This window comes from Cololabis saira, chromosome 1, assembly GCF_033807715.1.
Source record: "Cololabis saira isolate AMF1-May2022 chromosome 1, fColSai1.1, whole genome shotgun sequence".
In the NCBI taxonomy this organism is placed as follows: Eukaryota; Metazoa; Chordata; class Actinopteri; order Beloniformes; family Belonidae; genus Cololabis; species Cololabis saira.
Genome location: NC_084587.1, coordinates 35,122,377 through 35,138,761, shown reverse-complemented (window position 1 = coordinate 35,138,761; position 16,385 = coordinate 35,122,377). Strand labels below are relative to the sequence as shown.

At 41.5% G+C, this 16,385-nt stretch overlaps 1 protein-coding gene across 8 annotated transcripts in view; it reads right to left on the bottom strand.

Moving 5' to 3' along the window:
* Window positions 1–376: 376 nt before the first annotated feature.
* Window positions 377–16,385, bottom strand: part of add3a (adducin 3 (gamma) a) — a 127,665-nt gene continuing 111,656 nt past the window's right edge. For 5 of the 8 annotated variants that reach the window (XM_061721494.1, XM_061721486.1, XM_061721477.1 and 2 more), the window contains 7 exons: window positions 14,035–14,286; window positions 13,724–13,828; window positions 12,446–12,532; window positions 11,669–11,692; window positions 11,083–11,206; window positions 7,586–7,678; window positions 377–3,203 (listed from right to left, as the gene is read on the bottom strand). In XM_061721494.1, the coding sequence (XP_061577478.1) occupies window positions 2,962–3,203; window positions 7,586–7,678; window positions 11,083–11,206; window positions 11,669–11,692; window positions 12,446–12,532; window positions 13,724–13,828; window positions 14,035–14,286 (927 nt within the window). In that variant the 3' untranslated portion in view covers window positions 377–2,961. The remainder of the gene's footprint in view (window positions 3,204–7,585; window positions 7,679–11,082; window positions 11,207–11,668; window positions 11,693–12,445; window positions 12,533–13,723; window positions 13,829–14,034; window positions 14,287–16,385) is intronic. The other 3 variants (XM_061721522.1, XM_061721513.1, XM_061721531.1) reach the window with 3 other exon arrangements.

The window sequence follows — 16,385 nt, the reverse complement described above, 5'->3', positions numbered from 1 at the left end:
ACTTTTTTATGACCCGCAGATCATGACATGAAGCGTATTTCACTCATCCCTTTATACCATCTGTCTCTGCGTTTATTGTGCCCACAGGGACCGTTGTCATATTCACGTGCTATTAGTCAGTGACATAACTTTCAGTTTGAACCATTCACTATAAATATAGTTAAATAAGGATCATACAAGGCACCAGTTAGTGTTTTCTCCTGCTCATTCAACACCGTATCAATGCAGCGCAAGTCCTTCTACTCTGCAACAGGTTACGTTTTCACCTCAACTCATTATGATGGCAAAGTAAATAAATGTATGGATGATGCTGAACTCAACTTGAATGACATGGACTGTGAGGCACGAATGTGGGGAGGAAAAAAAAAAAAAAAGCTTTCATTTCTTAAAATACAATTTTATTTGTGAATTTACACAGATTAGCAGTACAGCTAAAAGCAAATCCATTAGATAACCATTTATATAGGAATTTCACAGGTCACAAAGTAGCTCGGCTCATTCTGGCATGCCAAAGCAAAACGCGTTTTGAAACAGAAAAAAAAAAAAAAAAAAAAAAGGAAAATGTGGAGAGGTATTAGTAAAAGCAAGGTGCAAACAGTCAGAAAGACAGGAGTAAATAAAAAGGGTGCAATGCACATTTAGTTCATCTGGGATCATTTTCTGCTCATAAAATGGTAAATTAAAAAAAAGAAGCCTAGTGCTCTCTGAAAACTATAAAAACAGTGGACTTTAATACAAATGGAGAAAGAAAAAAAAGAGACAATTGTGGAAGAAGAGTTGCTATGAAAGAAAAAAAGATGAGTGTGAGTGATAAAAGTACGGTGTGTTAGTGTTCAGCTGTCCCCGCCCCGCTCCACTGCACACACATATGAACTTCCATTTCCAAACTCACAACTTCTCCATCTTTCACTCGTGTGTCTTCAGCTCTTTCCTCAGAGCCATAATGAAGCATAAAAAAGAAGAAGCTAGCATTTAGTGCTGCTTAAGATGCGCCCCTCCACCACCCACCCTCCCTTGCAAATCCAATACTTCACATTGCTGGCTGGGATAATGGCACATCCAGTTAAACTGCTGGGGGAGGAAATGTGGCAGCCCATCACACTCCGGCTGAGCACAGGTCAGCTGTGGGTCATTTCTAACATTTACTGTGTTTACTGGAGAAATGACGTTGCTGCGTGATCAAATTAAGATAAATCAAATGCCCATGAGAGCTCCCAATAAAGTTCCAGTTCTTCGGGAAAATATATGAGCAAGGAGGTATCACTGCTGAGAATGCGGCTACTTGTGAAGAAATAAAAGGCCAGGATGAGTTTTTGAGGGCCTGAGGGTTAGGGTTAGCTCTGCACTGATTTAACAGAGGTCTTGCTTGGGTCCAGGATGCCGGAGGGGCCAGATGAGAACCACAAGCCTTGTCTTAGTGAAATAACAGAGAAAAAATTTGAATATGGCTTTGAAAGCTCACGCATAAAAACACACCACGGATAAGACGTCCCGACTCCACGAGTCTAAATTCAGTTGTCGACTGCTGATAGGTGGCATTTTGGCAAAAGTACTAGTTGAGAAGTGGAACATTTTCCCCCCCGTGTTACACCAATGATATCGTCCGTCTTTGATAAACTCACTTTCTTGGTCCTGACTGCGCTCAGACACCGTGCCTCGCCCGCTACTTGCACAACTTCTACCACATCTTCCCGTTCTCCTTCACTGGTGAAACCACCTGCAACGTCAGTGTGTTATATACACCACAAGAGAAGTGCTGCACAACAAAACATACAAATGTTTATAGTTAAAACTCTACAGTCAACATATCCAGTTGTCTTTTATCTGCGTTATATAGTAACTTTGTGCTCTGAGGATTAAGGTATAACTTGAGCAATAGGGCATCACTACAGAACATAGTCAGCCAAGTCAGTTCAGTTGCTAAAAGAGAAAACATGCGAAACATCCGACTTCTCTGCGAACGCTTAAAATGAGTACAAAACAAGGGCGATCAACAAAAACCAGATTTATGAGATGAGAAACCACAAATAAACAGAGATGCTTGACTAAATTGAGATTTTTTTTCCCCATTCTTCCATTTGAAAGAAGAAACACACACATGCTGAGATGAAAGATAAAGAATGAGAATGCTGCATACATATGAGAGAACTGCCGCTCTTCATCCTCACCATGTCCAGTCTCACAACCCCGTAAGTCATCTGGAGTTCAGCCACAGTCAGATGAAGAGAAAGCCTGCACCTAAAGTAGCATGGCGGACGCCAGAGAGCCAAACTTCTCTCACAGGAAATTAATCAACACAAACCCTCTGGCTTTTTCTTCTTCTTTTTTCCAGTGCGACTCTGACTTTAATGTGGCCTCTCAGTTCCCTATGAGGAATTAAAAAAAAATTCAAATAAGGACATCGTTTCCTTGTGCAGTTTAAAACACTCGCGTTGCATTCCAATCATTTCAGGAAAATTGGACTATGAAGCAAGAAAGAGACAAAATGCTTTCAAGTTCAGTTTTCAGCCTTGAAGGAAAAGGGGTGAAGAAAAAAGAAAGAGGGAGAAAAAACAAAAAACGCAGTCGGAGGAGCAAGTTTAAGCAGGATCTGAACGGCAATCCCGAGGAGCCCTGTGAGAGTGCTACGTGAGCGATCAGCTGACCCTCATCTGCTTCTAACCGTGGAGCCACACACCCACCCCAAAATGACCCAAACATTCGAGTCTCTCTGCAGAACGAGAGACTTTTCCTCTTTCTGTTTTAATTACAAACTGATTTTTTTTTGTGTTAAATCTTTCTTCTGCCTTTGCACATAAAACCTCTAGTTAAAAAGTCAAATAAAATAGAAAATGGAACATAAAAATACATAAAAAACAAAGACAAAAACAAAACATGGACATGAAACTGAGCGGGGGCTGCAGCCTCCGCCCCCACCCCTCCTTTCTTCTTCACGCAGGTGTCCTGGACGCCCCGCCATCCTCAGGCCTCCACCTTCTCTTTCTTCTTGTTCTTCTTCAGGAAGGACGGGGTGCGGAACTTCTTCTTCTTTTTGGTGTTGGGCGACTTAGAGGGGGAGCTCTCGGGGGACAGGGCCTCCTCGATCTTCTCGCCGGAGCGCACGGTGATCTCCACGCTCTCCACGCTGGTGGTCAGCTGACTGACGCGCCTGGCCAGCTCCTCGTCGTGGCCGTCTTTGCCGTTCATGAGGCCCGTGTGGTTCTCTGAGGGAAGGAGACGGCAGAGTGAGACACAGCACCCACACCCACCTCTACAGTCATGAACGCCTGCACTTTTTGCTGATTACTGTTATTATTAGGGCCCGAGCACTGACAGTGCGAAGGCCCTATTGTATCTGTAGGAATTGTTCTCGTTCTCGTTGCTTTTATTTTTCCGATGAAATGAGGGCCTTTTTGCCCCCCTAAACGTGCCCCAAAAGTCACCAAATTTTGCATGCAAGCCAGGCCTGGTGAAAAATGTGATATTTAATGGTTTGCATTAATGGGCGTGGCCTAATGGCTCAACAGCGCCCCCTAGAAAACTTTGCGCCTCAAGCCCCACAATACGGTTTGACGTACATGCACGAAAATCGGTACACACCTGTATCATGTCGCAACTTAAAGAAAAGTCTCTTGGCGCCATGGCCGAAACCGAACAGGATGTCGGCCATTTTGAATTAATCGTGTAATTTTGGCGCAATTTATGCCACTTCTTCGGCCGTTTCTTGCCCGAACCGTAACGTGAACCCAGGTGTGTTATACATCAAAATGTGCGTCTCGATCCTGCGACGATGCGCATTACTTTTCTCAGTCAAAAGCGTTACCGTGGCAATGATAGACGACAAAAAGCGCGCCCCCCCTTCATTTGATTGGTCCATATTTGATATTTGGTTCCTACTTTCTGCCATAACTTTTGAATGGTTTGATATAGAGTCGTGGCTGGTGTCATCAGCTAAATGGCCAGGCCTGAAGAATCTACATGCAAGTCATACAAGCACTAATTATTATTATTATTATTATTATTATTATTATTATTATTATTATTATTATTATTATTATTATTATTATTATTATTATTATTATTATTATTATTATTATTATCATTATCATCATCAAGGACTTTCTTCTCTCTCTAATAGTGCATCTAAAATGATTCCAAGAGGTCACTGTGAGGTGGTTGTTGGATTCAGTAAACTCACCACTGTCATCCAATCTGTGCCCAACTTCCTTTTCCACCCACTCGTAAGCCGTATTTTGTAATATCTCTGCATTAAAGAGCCGGCGACCTGATAGCCCAGAGAATCTGACCTCCTTTCAGCTGACAAAATGGGGCTTTGAAGAGAAGAGTGTACCCACTCCCGTAATGACTGTTCACGTAACCGGCCTGACAGTGCCACATCATTTTCTCTGGGCTGCAAATGCGGGTTAACAGAATTCAGAGCATCAGTATCGCGTTAAGGCCGTAAAAAATATATATTTAAAACGCTGAGGACTGCTCGGGTTGTTTTCATTTTCGACATAACATGCGGGTGGAAGTGGCGCATGAACAGCTGACCTGGTTTCAGCTAAAGAACTGGCTGACCTCGTAAATGTGGCGTCAGAAAACACGGGCCCCCTGAGTCAGTGCGCCGTCATAAGATAATTGCTATTGTGTGGTGTTGAACGTGTTTGTGCTGGAAGGAAGCTGACAGGAACTCGGTCTCACAGCGTCATTATTTACAACCTTTAATGGGGCCTCTGTGATCTTTGTGTTTCTTGGAGGTACATCAACTTGCCTAAAATGACAAGGCGCAGGATCTTTTGTGTTCATAGGCACGATGACATAATCCTGTACGTGCAAACGACAGCAGGAGGTAACAAATCATGTTTGGTGACGCTATGGAGCACTCAGATCTCTGGGCCAGGACACCTGCGATGTGTTCCTTCAAAGAAACATAAAGTGAACGTATTTATGTCTCGAAGCCCATTTCTAGACAAGTAAAGGAGTGTTTAACCCTCAAAGCACACCAAGGGTCTGTGAGGGTTAAAGGCACAGCCAAAAAGGGTTAAATCTGGATGGAGATGCACAATCACTGCGCACCACTGTCACATATTGAAACAGTACAACATGCTTAGTTTTGATAATTTCTACAGTTTTCTACACTCAAACTGGTTTTTAAGTGTCTACAGAACCTAGCACCAGATGTTTTATGTAAGTTAGTTAGCAGGCAGAATAGTGGTAGGATCACCAGGGGAACAACAAGCGGTAACTGTAAGGTTGAACGCCGTAAGACCTCCTTTGGGCAGTCAGCGTTCTCTATAAAGGGCTCTCAAATGTGGAACACACTGCCAACTGAGATAAAAACAACTCAAGATTTTAAGGTTTTTACTAAAAATGTCAAAGACTGGTTGAAGCAAAATCAGAAATGTACGCATTTTTAATCACCTGTAACCGCTAATAGGGTGCTCTCTTGCAAGCTGAGAATTGTAAATAGGATATAGCTTTGCATGTTGAAAATTGAATGTATTTTTGTATTCTTTTCCTCCTTTCTTTCGTTTTCTTTTACTTAAAGCCTAACTAGGGACAGGAGATGGAAACTAGCAATAGCTATAATCTCTGTATGCAGAACATCAGTCACATTGGCTTGTTTGTAATGAGTGAATGTGATCACATGTAAACCTGCATTGTCCCTATTAAATAAAATAAATTAAATTAAATTAAATGTGTTCACTGACGAGTTTCATCATATTTAGAACTTTGCAGACAGAAAAATGCTAGAAAAGTTAGGAGAGTGGCGTCTTATTGAAAAGAACAAGACAACGATAACCATAAACTGGAGTTGAACTCTTGATTTGAGCAAATCTGGACACAGAGTCCTCTTGTAAACAATGATTTCCATATTCCATATTTATTTATTCCTTTTTGAAGGTGTCTACTGTGAAGGACGGGGCGATAACATTGTGGTCCGCATGCCTCTCAGCAATCGCTTTGAGGTTGAAGCTGCATCAGATTCCTGATTTAAATACAACGGAGACGGTAAGCGAGGACACTGAAAATCATTTTTTGATCTTATATTTGTTCTAGCTTATATAGGTTCAACATTGTAACAAACTGCAGACTAAAATGTTCACATTATGTTTGGCAGGAAGCTCTGGCATCAAACGTCTTCCAGCATCTGAGATGTATCTGACCCGTCCACTGAGCAAGTCATGTGTCATTTAAAATGCAAAAATAAATAAATAAGTCATTATTTTTAATCCTGTGTTTTTGTCTTATAAAACGACCTAGTCCAGAGTTCTGAAAAGTTCCAGATATCCGGAAAAGGCAGTTTTTAGGACAGCTAAGTGCAGGTGGTGACGGTGAGCAGAGAGCTGGAGTGGACAAGTTCACACTTTCTGCTAATTTACTACATTTATTTTCTTTTTTTTTTATAATATTCAGTTTGCTGTTGCTATTTGGTTATGTTTAGTTAACACTGGTACTTTGAAGCCTCCAACAACCTTTAAAAGTACTGGTAGATGTAGTTCGGTTTACTGGCTCTACCAGTCAATCTTGTTTTTAAACTTTCTTACACGTAAAGTACATCCAGCTCACATGACGAAACGCTGCAATAAAAACATGCTTTCTCAAAGTCTAGACCAGGGGTCGGCAACCCGCGGCTCTAGAGCCACATGCGGCTCTTTAGCGCCGCCCTAGTGGCTCCTTGGAGCTTTTTCAAAAATGTTTGACCTTTTTTTTTTTTCCTTTTTTTTTCCCCTTTTTTTCCTTTTTTCTTCCTTTTTAATCTCGACATTATCTCGACATTTCGACTTTTTTCTCCACATTTCGACTTTTTTCTCCACATTTCAACTTTTTTCTCCACATTGTACTTCAACATTAATCTTAACATTTTGACTTTTTTCTCTAAATTTTGACATTAATCTCGACATTTCGACTTTTTTCTCGACATTTCAACTTTTTTCTCAACATTTCGACTTTTTGCCTTTCGCCATTTGCCTTCATACTAAGGCGTATACATGACTTTTCATTTTTTGCGGCTCCAGATATATTTGTTTTTTGTGTTTTTGGTACAATATGGCTCTTTCAACATTTTGGGTTGCCGACCCCTGGTCTAGACTTTCTCCAAGTCCGGACTTTTCTTACACTTTTCTTTTCTTTCTCCCAGACGTCCCTCAACTTGGTAAAGTGACAAATTTGCTAGAGTGATTGATTATTTATCTCCAAAACATCCGTTCAACTTTGAACATCAAACCAAAGTGAGCAAAAAACCAGTTGCTCTGGTAGCACTTTGATTTGATGAGCTTTTTAGAAAGTTATTTTGCATTTTTAATGGTAATGGATGTATTTTCCTGACAGAAATGCGTCGACAGAAAGAACAGAGACGTTTTTACCCAACCGCTGGCACCCGGCTGAACTTCCATGTAGGCAGGCGTGCTCACGTATGCAAGGTGATTAGTGCAACATGACATTACAAGTGGTGTGAGCTGCTGCATATTAATCATTTATGAGTCTGTCTCGGTTAAACTTTCACCCTCATGCTCGCATATCGACAAACATCTGATTTCAAAGACAAACAGTGGTAGTGAAAAACATTAAGAGCAAACCATTTTCTCTGTGTGAGTGATACCTTCTTTAGCTGGAGTGCTTTGCGGGGACTGTGTGAGAGACAGAGACTGAGAAAGAGTGGAGCCGTCATCAGAGGTTAGCTCGAGCTCGCCATCTGCGGGGGGGCGGGGCGGGGAGAAGGGGGGGGTTGGAGCGAGGAGGAGATGAGAGGATTGCCGCACGGGGAGGTGGAAGGGTGGGGGGGGGGGTTAGGTAGAGGGACGACAGAGGGGGGAGTAAGAGGGCGGAGGGAGTTGGGATGGCGGATCAGGAGGGAGGAGGGAGGAGAGGTGGGGTGTTTGAGAGATTAGTGGTAACACACACATGTTAAATCAGGCCATGCACAGCTGTTTTCCCACAAAACTTCAAAAATCCTTGTCTGCTGATCATCAGGCTTTTGTTGGGTTTGCCCCCCCCCCTCCCCTTGCAACATGTTCCTGAGCTTTAATATCCCAGTGAGGAGACAGATGCTCTGAACGGCAATGTAATGACTACATGTTGAGGCATCAGAGCAGCTACTGTTTCCCCCTACTGACGATTCACGCAGGCTGCACGCTTAAATGTACAGTAAACGGAGCTTTAACTGTATCAAGACTCTAGCAATAAAGTATGTAGACGTCGCTCCAAACAGTCTGCACGGATTTGATCTTAACAAAAGTTTTAACAAAAAACACTCTAGTACAACACAAGTTCATTGGTTTGATGTTCTTAACTGTAGATAATGGAAAATCCTAGGGCTGGGCGATATATCGAGATTTTAATATATATCGATATATTTTCAAACACGATATGGTACGAGACAATATCGTTTATATCGATTTAAAAAAAAAAAAAAGATTTTTTTTTTAAAATGATTTTGATATAGCTTATTTTGTGACAAATTGACTTGAATGTTTTATTTGAGATTTGAACAAATGTTTTGTTATTTGCACAACTGTCAACCTCAGTGGAAAAGTCTGCCTGTTACTGTCTACATTGTATTAATTGCACAGTGTATTTTAATTTAATTGTTATGCAGGAAAGGGATATTTGTTTTATTTTATTCAAGAAGCATTTTTTATTCTATATATGCAGGCAGTTTATTTATATTTCATTTGTTTTACACATTTTGATATTGTGCAGACCTCTGTTAATAAAGGAACCTGTGTGACATTTGGCAGAGGCTTTGTATTAAAACTGACTGTTTTTTTAAGGGTTTGCCTCAGAAAAAATGAAGCTAACAGAGATGCTATGCTATAATGCTTTGGGGGAAACCCCAATTAAGGCACAGAAAAAATATCGAGATATATATCGAGTATCGCCATTTAGCTAGAAAATATCGAGATATGACTTTTGGTCCATATCGCCCAGCCCTAGAAAATCCTTTCATAAAAATTGATATATTTGCTTAAAACTCTCATGAAATCCATCTAAAAGGAATAAAAAAATGAATGAGTTTGGTAAGAACAGTTAATGTTAGAATCTGGCTGAGTGTTAGCAGCCTCATTAGTTGGAACCACTGATTAATATGAGCGAATCCCATAATGCATCCATTAGCACACTCGAGGTTACATGTTCAGCTGTCAGTTGTGACATTCAACAACCCGTCCAAGCGGATCATATAGGGCGGGGTTGTATAACCGCCTGGACTGAGCGGTGTTTGGGAATTCTGCACATATTCTGCAGAAATCAAATGTGCAGCTTGTAAACTGATGTTGACACATGTAGTACGATGTTCCCGAGCTCTAGGACAAAAATCCCTTCGATGAAAGTCCCTCTGAACAGTCCTAATAGTTACAGCGTCAAAATGTTCTTTACAGAAGTGGACACGTCGCCTCGTGTTGCATCAGACTTCACATTGAATGCTTGAAATTAGTCTTCTGGTTTTTCACCGATGATCATTGGAGCTGTAAAGGACACAAATAATCGTAGCCTGAACCTGGAAGCATATGTGTGTGTGTGTGTGTGTGTGTGAGTGTGTGCAGGCCAGGCGTGTATCAGGCCCCTCCAGACGGACTCCAGCTTGTATCCAGATGGGTCACCGGGGATTCATGGGGCTGTGTGAGCAACAGTGTCATAGCAACGGGCTCCTGCTCATGTGGCGGGTGTGAAGACCTGCTGTCAGTTCAGTCTGCCTTTTAGTCATACTGGCCTCTCTCACACACACAGGCACCACATTTCATATTCACATGCAATAAAGAACATTTGCACTCATCCATACACACGAGCACATGCCGCTGCTGATTTACATTCCCACATAAAACAGCCACTTTTAAATCTGCTCCAATTTAAAAAGGAGCTCTGCAGAGGAAGGACCGTCTTTCTACGACTGACTCCCCCCTCTCTGAAAGGACTGAGCACTAATATGATTAGCATCTACTATGCCCAGCGCGCGTGTGTGTGTGCAGCGTTTTCCTGTGGGGACAAACATCTCACAATAAAAGCGTATGGGGTTATCCAATCGGACAGTCGTTCAGGAGGCGCTGCTGTTAAATTCAGATATTTATCCCCGATCTCTAAGTGAGGACGAAGAGGGACAGAACTGCAGAACCATTTGCATCCCTAGTAGATGCAGGATAAACTTGACATGTGGTCCAGCTGTTTGGTCTGACCTCCTTGTTAACATCTTAACAGACTCAGACGAGACCGTTTACTGTATGTGGTTAGTTGGATCTTGTCATCCTTTTACAAAAAATGGTGATGCTAGAAAGAATACTAGCTATCCTGAAAATGTTTTCAACTGATTTTAAAGGTGACCCATGAACTTTACTTTCTTGTTAATACTGTATGTGCGGGAATGTGCCAGACGTCCCGTCTTTTGAAGCTGGTTTACTGGAACCAGATTATTAAAAGGGCAGCTGGTAATAGAACATTAACAACAATAAAACTATTTTGAGTTTTAACGTTTTCCATCTTAAAATGATGGTTTTAACAGCCGTGAATTCTTTGTATGTTCATCACAACGGACGAAGCTGAAACTGAATGCTGAAGGAAGCAAGGATGAGAGTGACTGAGCAAGGGGCCGGAAAATGAGATGAACCACGGGAGGAAACGGGATGGAAGAAGAATGCTGAAGATGCCTGGACCTGGACTGATGTCCGAGTGTGATGACCTCCACGGCCATAACGGCTGTAGACGCTTCTGCGTACCTAAAAGCATTAGCCAGGCTTGTTTTCACTTTATTTTTCTTTCTTTTAGGATGACTTTATGAGAAAAAGTTGGTCGTGTGCTTTGAAAACCAAACACAGCATGGAATGTGCTAATGGTGCATTAAAGGACGGGACAGCCAAACAGACGTCTGCTCTCCGTGGGTAAAACAAAATACCTACAATGCCGCCCACGCATCCGGGAAGTTAAGTCCTGCTCTTTTGCAGCATCAGACTAATATCTCCCTGTGTGCTCTCAAATTGCACCTTCGTATTGACTATTGATCCGATTTCTCTAAAGCCTGCCAATATTGTGTAGTAAAATGACCGTCAGTGATTGGTAGGATCTGAATTCTGCTGACTGCTTGTTTGCTTAAGAGCGTGTGTGTCATACCGCTGAGGCCCAGCTGCCTTCTCTCCACGTTCTTGCGGTACTCCTCCAGGTCCTTCTCTGACAGCTCACTGAACGGGTTGGGAGGAAGAGGAGCCATCTGCTCGTCCGCTGTGGGCACGTAGGGCTGGGGAGGAGGCAGGGAGAGGGGTGAGCACGGGAGCACACACACACACACATTTACACATGTACACACACACACACACACACACATTTACACATGGACACACACACACACTCCTGAACTGACGTGCAAATGTGCAAAACCACAACTGTGTATGTGACGATAAAACAGAGCACCTCTAATCACCTATGCTAGTCTTTATGTCACAACAGAGAACAGACAAAAAACGTGTCATCATCATGCACACGCAACAGTTATAATAAAACATTTATATTCAGAAATATGTCACACCCACATCATGCTCAACAAATCATCACACTTCAGTGACCCGCAGAAATGAGTGAAACTGGATAAAAGTGCAAGTAAATTAAAAGTGGAAATTGATCTTAAAAATGAAAAAAAAAAATGAAATTAATAAATATCCACTGCAATCAGGAACAACATGACAATACTTAGCATATTTACCATAACTTTTATCTGGCCCAGATCCTTTAAGACAAGACATCAACCATAAGAAGATGAACAAGTGTAATGAACCTGCGTGTTGATATTACATCCGTCTTACATTATTAATATTATTCTTTTATGATATTCTTGTTATCTTATGTTGCTCCTGCAGCCTGTGTACCATTGTCAAGAGGTGACGTTTGCCTTTGTGAAACCTGCTCACTTGTCGCCCCCTAGTGGCGTCACTGCTGCCTGGTGCAGCACTAAGGTCTGAGCAGGTGGCTGCTAAAGCTCTCACCGTGCATGAGCATGCGCATCCGTCTTTAGAGCAAAATACTCTTCTGAGAAGCCACTGTGGAGACTTGTGAACATTTATAGACTGACAATTTTCATACATCAGTATTGAAAAAAAAAAAAGCTAAGACCAGGCAATATCCAGGACGCTCGTACTGTCCAGCAGCAGGAGAAAATGCAGGCAGATCAAAGTGTTTACGCAGCTGATTCTCAAAAACCTTACTGTTGATTTTCTCTGCTGGCTTCCACAGACAGTGAAACCAGCATAAACAGCTGCATGTCCTGCAACACCTGAATAGGAGCTAAATATCTCGGACCTTTGATTCGTGACGTTTTTCAAACAGCTCGAGACTGATCGACAGACATCAGGTGATCTAGCACAGATCTAGCACACAGCTTTGTGTGTAACACAAAGATGTCTTGCCGTCAGCTTCTTCGCAGACTCCTGTCTGGAAAAAAAAGCAGCTCCACTGTAGCGAATATTGAGTTGAAAGCTCTCACCTGTCGTGGCTGATCGACGGGGATGCCTGCGAGGTGCTGAGAGCGCGGCCCTGACGTCATCACATCAAACCGGTTCTGATCTCTGATCTGTGACGAGACCAAACACACTATGATGCATTTGCAGTGACTTTGAATGATTGGAAGCTACCCCTTCAGATAAGTCAGGGGGCTGCAGAGAAGAAAGTTAGAACAAAATATTTTTTCAATGTTCTTTTACTTTATCGGAAACAAAAAAAAAATCCCAAAAAATCAAAGTGAAAGTTATGAAAATTCAAAAGGTAGCAAGGAAGATGCTAAATTTATATCAAAGGGGAATCAAGATTCAAGATTCAAGACAACTTTATTTATCCCTTGAGGGGCAATTTGATTCGGCAGCTCGCGCCCAAACACACACATAACAAACACATAACACATTCAATAGAAACACAGAGAGAAAGTCTGCAGCTGTGTGCAAAAATCTGCAATTTGTTGCATTAAAAGTGCTGATACCAATAAATTAATTAATTAAAAACAGTCTATACAAACACCGGATGATATCATTCCTAGAAGGTACACAGTACCTAAATGCACATACCAAACAAATTCACAAGGATAAATTTAATAGCCGGACAGCAGAGGGGATAAAAGACTTGGAAAAGCGTATCCAGAATACTATGAGTCTTCCTCAAAACCTGTTGTTCCCATAGGGAGCTTAGGTCTCTCTGCTTGAGTCCAATAATCACTCCGCATTCTGTTCTGTTCCCTAGTTTTGCCTTATCTAAGTTACTGTTTAGAGGTTTGGGGAAATATGTATAAAAGTTCACTGCAACCACTATTCATACTGCAGAAAAGAGCCATAAGGATAATTCATAAGGCTGGTTTTTTCGTGAACACACCAATTCCTTATTCTTCAATTCTAAAATAATCAAAATCTTTTGACATAGTATAATTCCAAACTGCACAAGTCATTTATAAAGCTAGGAACAACTTATTACCATCTCACTTGCAGGAAATGTTTCATGACAGAGAGGGAAGGTATAATTTAAGGGGTTCTCTAAATTTTAAGACTCGTAGAACACGAACAACCTTCCTACTCCTTTTTTGGCACATGTAAATCAAGTTAGCAAGTTTTAAAGGATGAAATTCTTTGTTTTGCTGTTGTTTTCTTAAACTTCTCATGAAGTGTTGTTTCTTTTTTTTACATGTACAAAAATAAAATAAATCAAATCAAATAATCTTGGAAGAGATTTTCACCACACTGTTAAGACTGTTGGAATCTGTTGCAATCATTGCACTTACCTTCATCCTTTTCTGCAGCACCTCTGTGGGGTCTGTGTTGAGAGGTACAAACTGATTTGGGTCCTCAATCCGGATTATAGTTCCAGTTTCATCCGCTTTCATCCACTGTAAAGGGAATAAAACTCCTTCACTGAAGACATATTCACTCAACCTTTAATAATCAGAGAGTTGTGATTAAATGCATCACGTCAGTACAAGCAGATCCCTGCAGTTCCCTTCTCAGACACTAGATGGCGGTGCAGTACTATAAACCCCTGATCTGTATGAGAACCCTGGCCTCGGATGACCAAGATCATCACACATCAGCTCACCGTGGTTGTCCGGCTGCTGTAGCGCTCCTCCCCACCCTCCACGTTGACCTTGGTGTAGCTGTTGGGTGAGTTGAGCCAGCGTGTCTTTTCCCTCTGCTGCCGCTGCTGCAGGAACTTGAGGGGCAGCCGCGTGGCGTCGGTGTCGTCCTCCAGCGTGAACGCCGTGACCGTGGCAGGGATCTCCACCTCGCTCTTGTGCCTCGGTTTGTCTCGCACAATGGGGTGCCGGTAGGTGTAGCCCGTCCTGTAACCCTGATGTTGAGAAGAAGATGATAGTAGGGCTGGGCGATATGGACCAAAAGTCATATCTCGATATTTTCTAGCTAAATGGCGATACTCTATATATATTTCTCGATATATTTTCTGTGCCTTAATTGGGTTTTCCCCCAAAGCATTATAGCATAGCATCTCTGTTAGCTTCATTTTTTTCTGAGGCAAACCCTTAAAAAAACAGTCAGTTTTAATACAAAGCCTCATGCCAAATGTCACACAGGTACCTTTATTAACAGAGGTCTGCACAATATCAAAATGTATGAAACAAATGAAATAAAAATAAACTGCCTGCATATATAGAATAAAAATGCTTCTTGAATAAAATAAAACAAATATCCCTTTCCTGCATAACAATTAAATTAAAATACACTGTAATTAATACAATGTAGACAGTAACAGGCAAACTTTTCCACTGAGGTTGACAGTTGTGCAAATAACAAAACATTTGTGCAAATCTCAAATAAAACATTCAAGTCAATTTGTCAAAAAATAAGCTATATCAAAATCATTAAAAAAAAAATGTAATTTTTTTTTTTTTTTTAATCGATATAAACGATATTGTCTCGTACCATATCGTGTTTGAAAATATATCGATATACAGTTGTATGAAAAAGTTTGGGCACCCCTGATCATTTTCAAGATTTTCCTTTATAATTCATTGGTTGTTGGGATCAGCAATTTCAGTTGAATATATCATATGGCAGACAAACACAGTGCTATTTGAGAAGTGAAATGAAGTTTATAGGATTTACAGAAAGTGTGCAATAATTACTTAAACAAAAGTAGGCAGGTGCATAAATTTGGCCACCCCAACAGAAAAATTACATCAATATTTAGTAGATCCTCCTTTTGCAGAAATAATAGCCTCTAAATGCTTCCTATAGCTTCCAATGAGGGTCTGGATTCTGGTTGAAGGTATTTTTGACCATTCTTCTTTACAAAACATCTCCAGTTCAGTCAGGTTTGATGGTTTCCGAGCATGGACAGCTCGCTTTAAATCACACCACAGATTTTCAGTAATATTCAGGTCTGGGGACTGAGATGGCCATTCCAGAACGTTGTACCTGTTCCTCTGCATGAATGCCTTAGTAGACTTTGAGCAGTGTTTACGGTCGTTGTCTTGTTGAAGTATCCAGCCCCGGCGCAACTTCAACTTTGTCACTGATTCTTGAACATTGTTGGCAAGAATCTGCTGATACTGACTGGAATCCATGCGACCTTCAACTTTAACGAGATTGCCAGTACCTGCACTGGCCACACAGCATGATGGAACCACCACCAAATTTGACTGTGGGTAGCAAGTGTTTGTCTTGGAATTCTGTGTTCTTCTTCTGCCATGCATACTGCCGCTTGCTATGTCCAAATAACTCAATTTTAGTTTCATCAGTCCACAGCACCTTATTCCAAAATGAAGCTGGCTTGTCAAAATGTGCTGTAGCAGACCTCAAGCAACTCTGTTTGTGGCGCGTGCGCAGAAAAGGCTTCCGCCGCATTACTCTCCCATACAGCATCTCCTTGTGCAAAGTGCGCTGAATAGTTGAACGATGCACAGTGACACCGTCTGCAGCAAGATCATGTTGTAGGTGTTTGGAGCTGGTCTGTGGGTTGACCTGGACTGTTCTCACCATCCTTCGCCTCTGCCTATCTGAGATTCTTCTTGGCCTGCCACTCCGGGCTTTAACTAGAACTGTGCCTGTGGTCTTCCATTTCCTCACTATGCTCCTTACAGTGGAAACTGACAGCTGAAATCTCTGAGCTAGCTTTTTGTATCCTTCCCCTAAACCATGATGTTGAACAATCTTTGTTTTCAGGTATTTTGACAGTTGTTTTGGGGCTCCCATGTTGCCAGTCTTCAAAGAAGATGCAACGAGGTGAACAACTTACAACAGGCCACCTTAAATACCCTTTTTCATGATTGGCTTCACCTGTGTATGTAGGTGAAGGGTCAATGAACTGAACAAACAACTGTTGTACAATAATTAATGCTAAATGTATTCAAATCAATAAAACAACAAGGGTGCCCAAATTTATGCACCTGCCTACTTTTGTTTAAGTAATTATTGCACACTTTCTGTAAA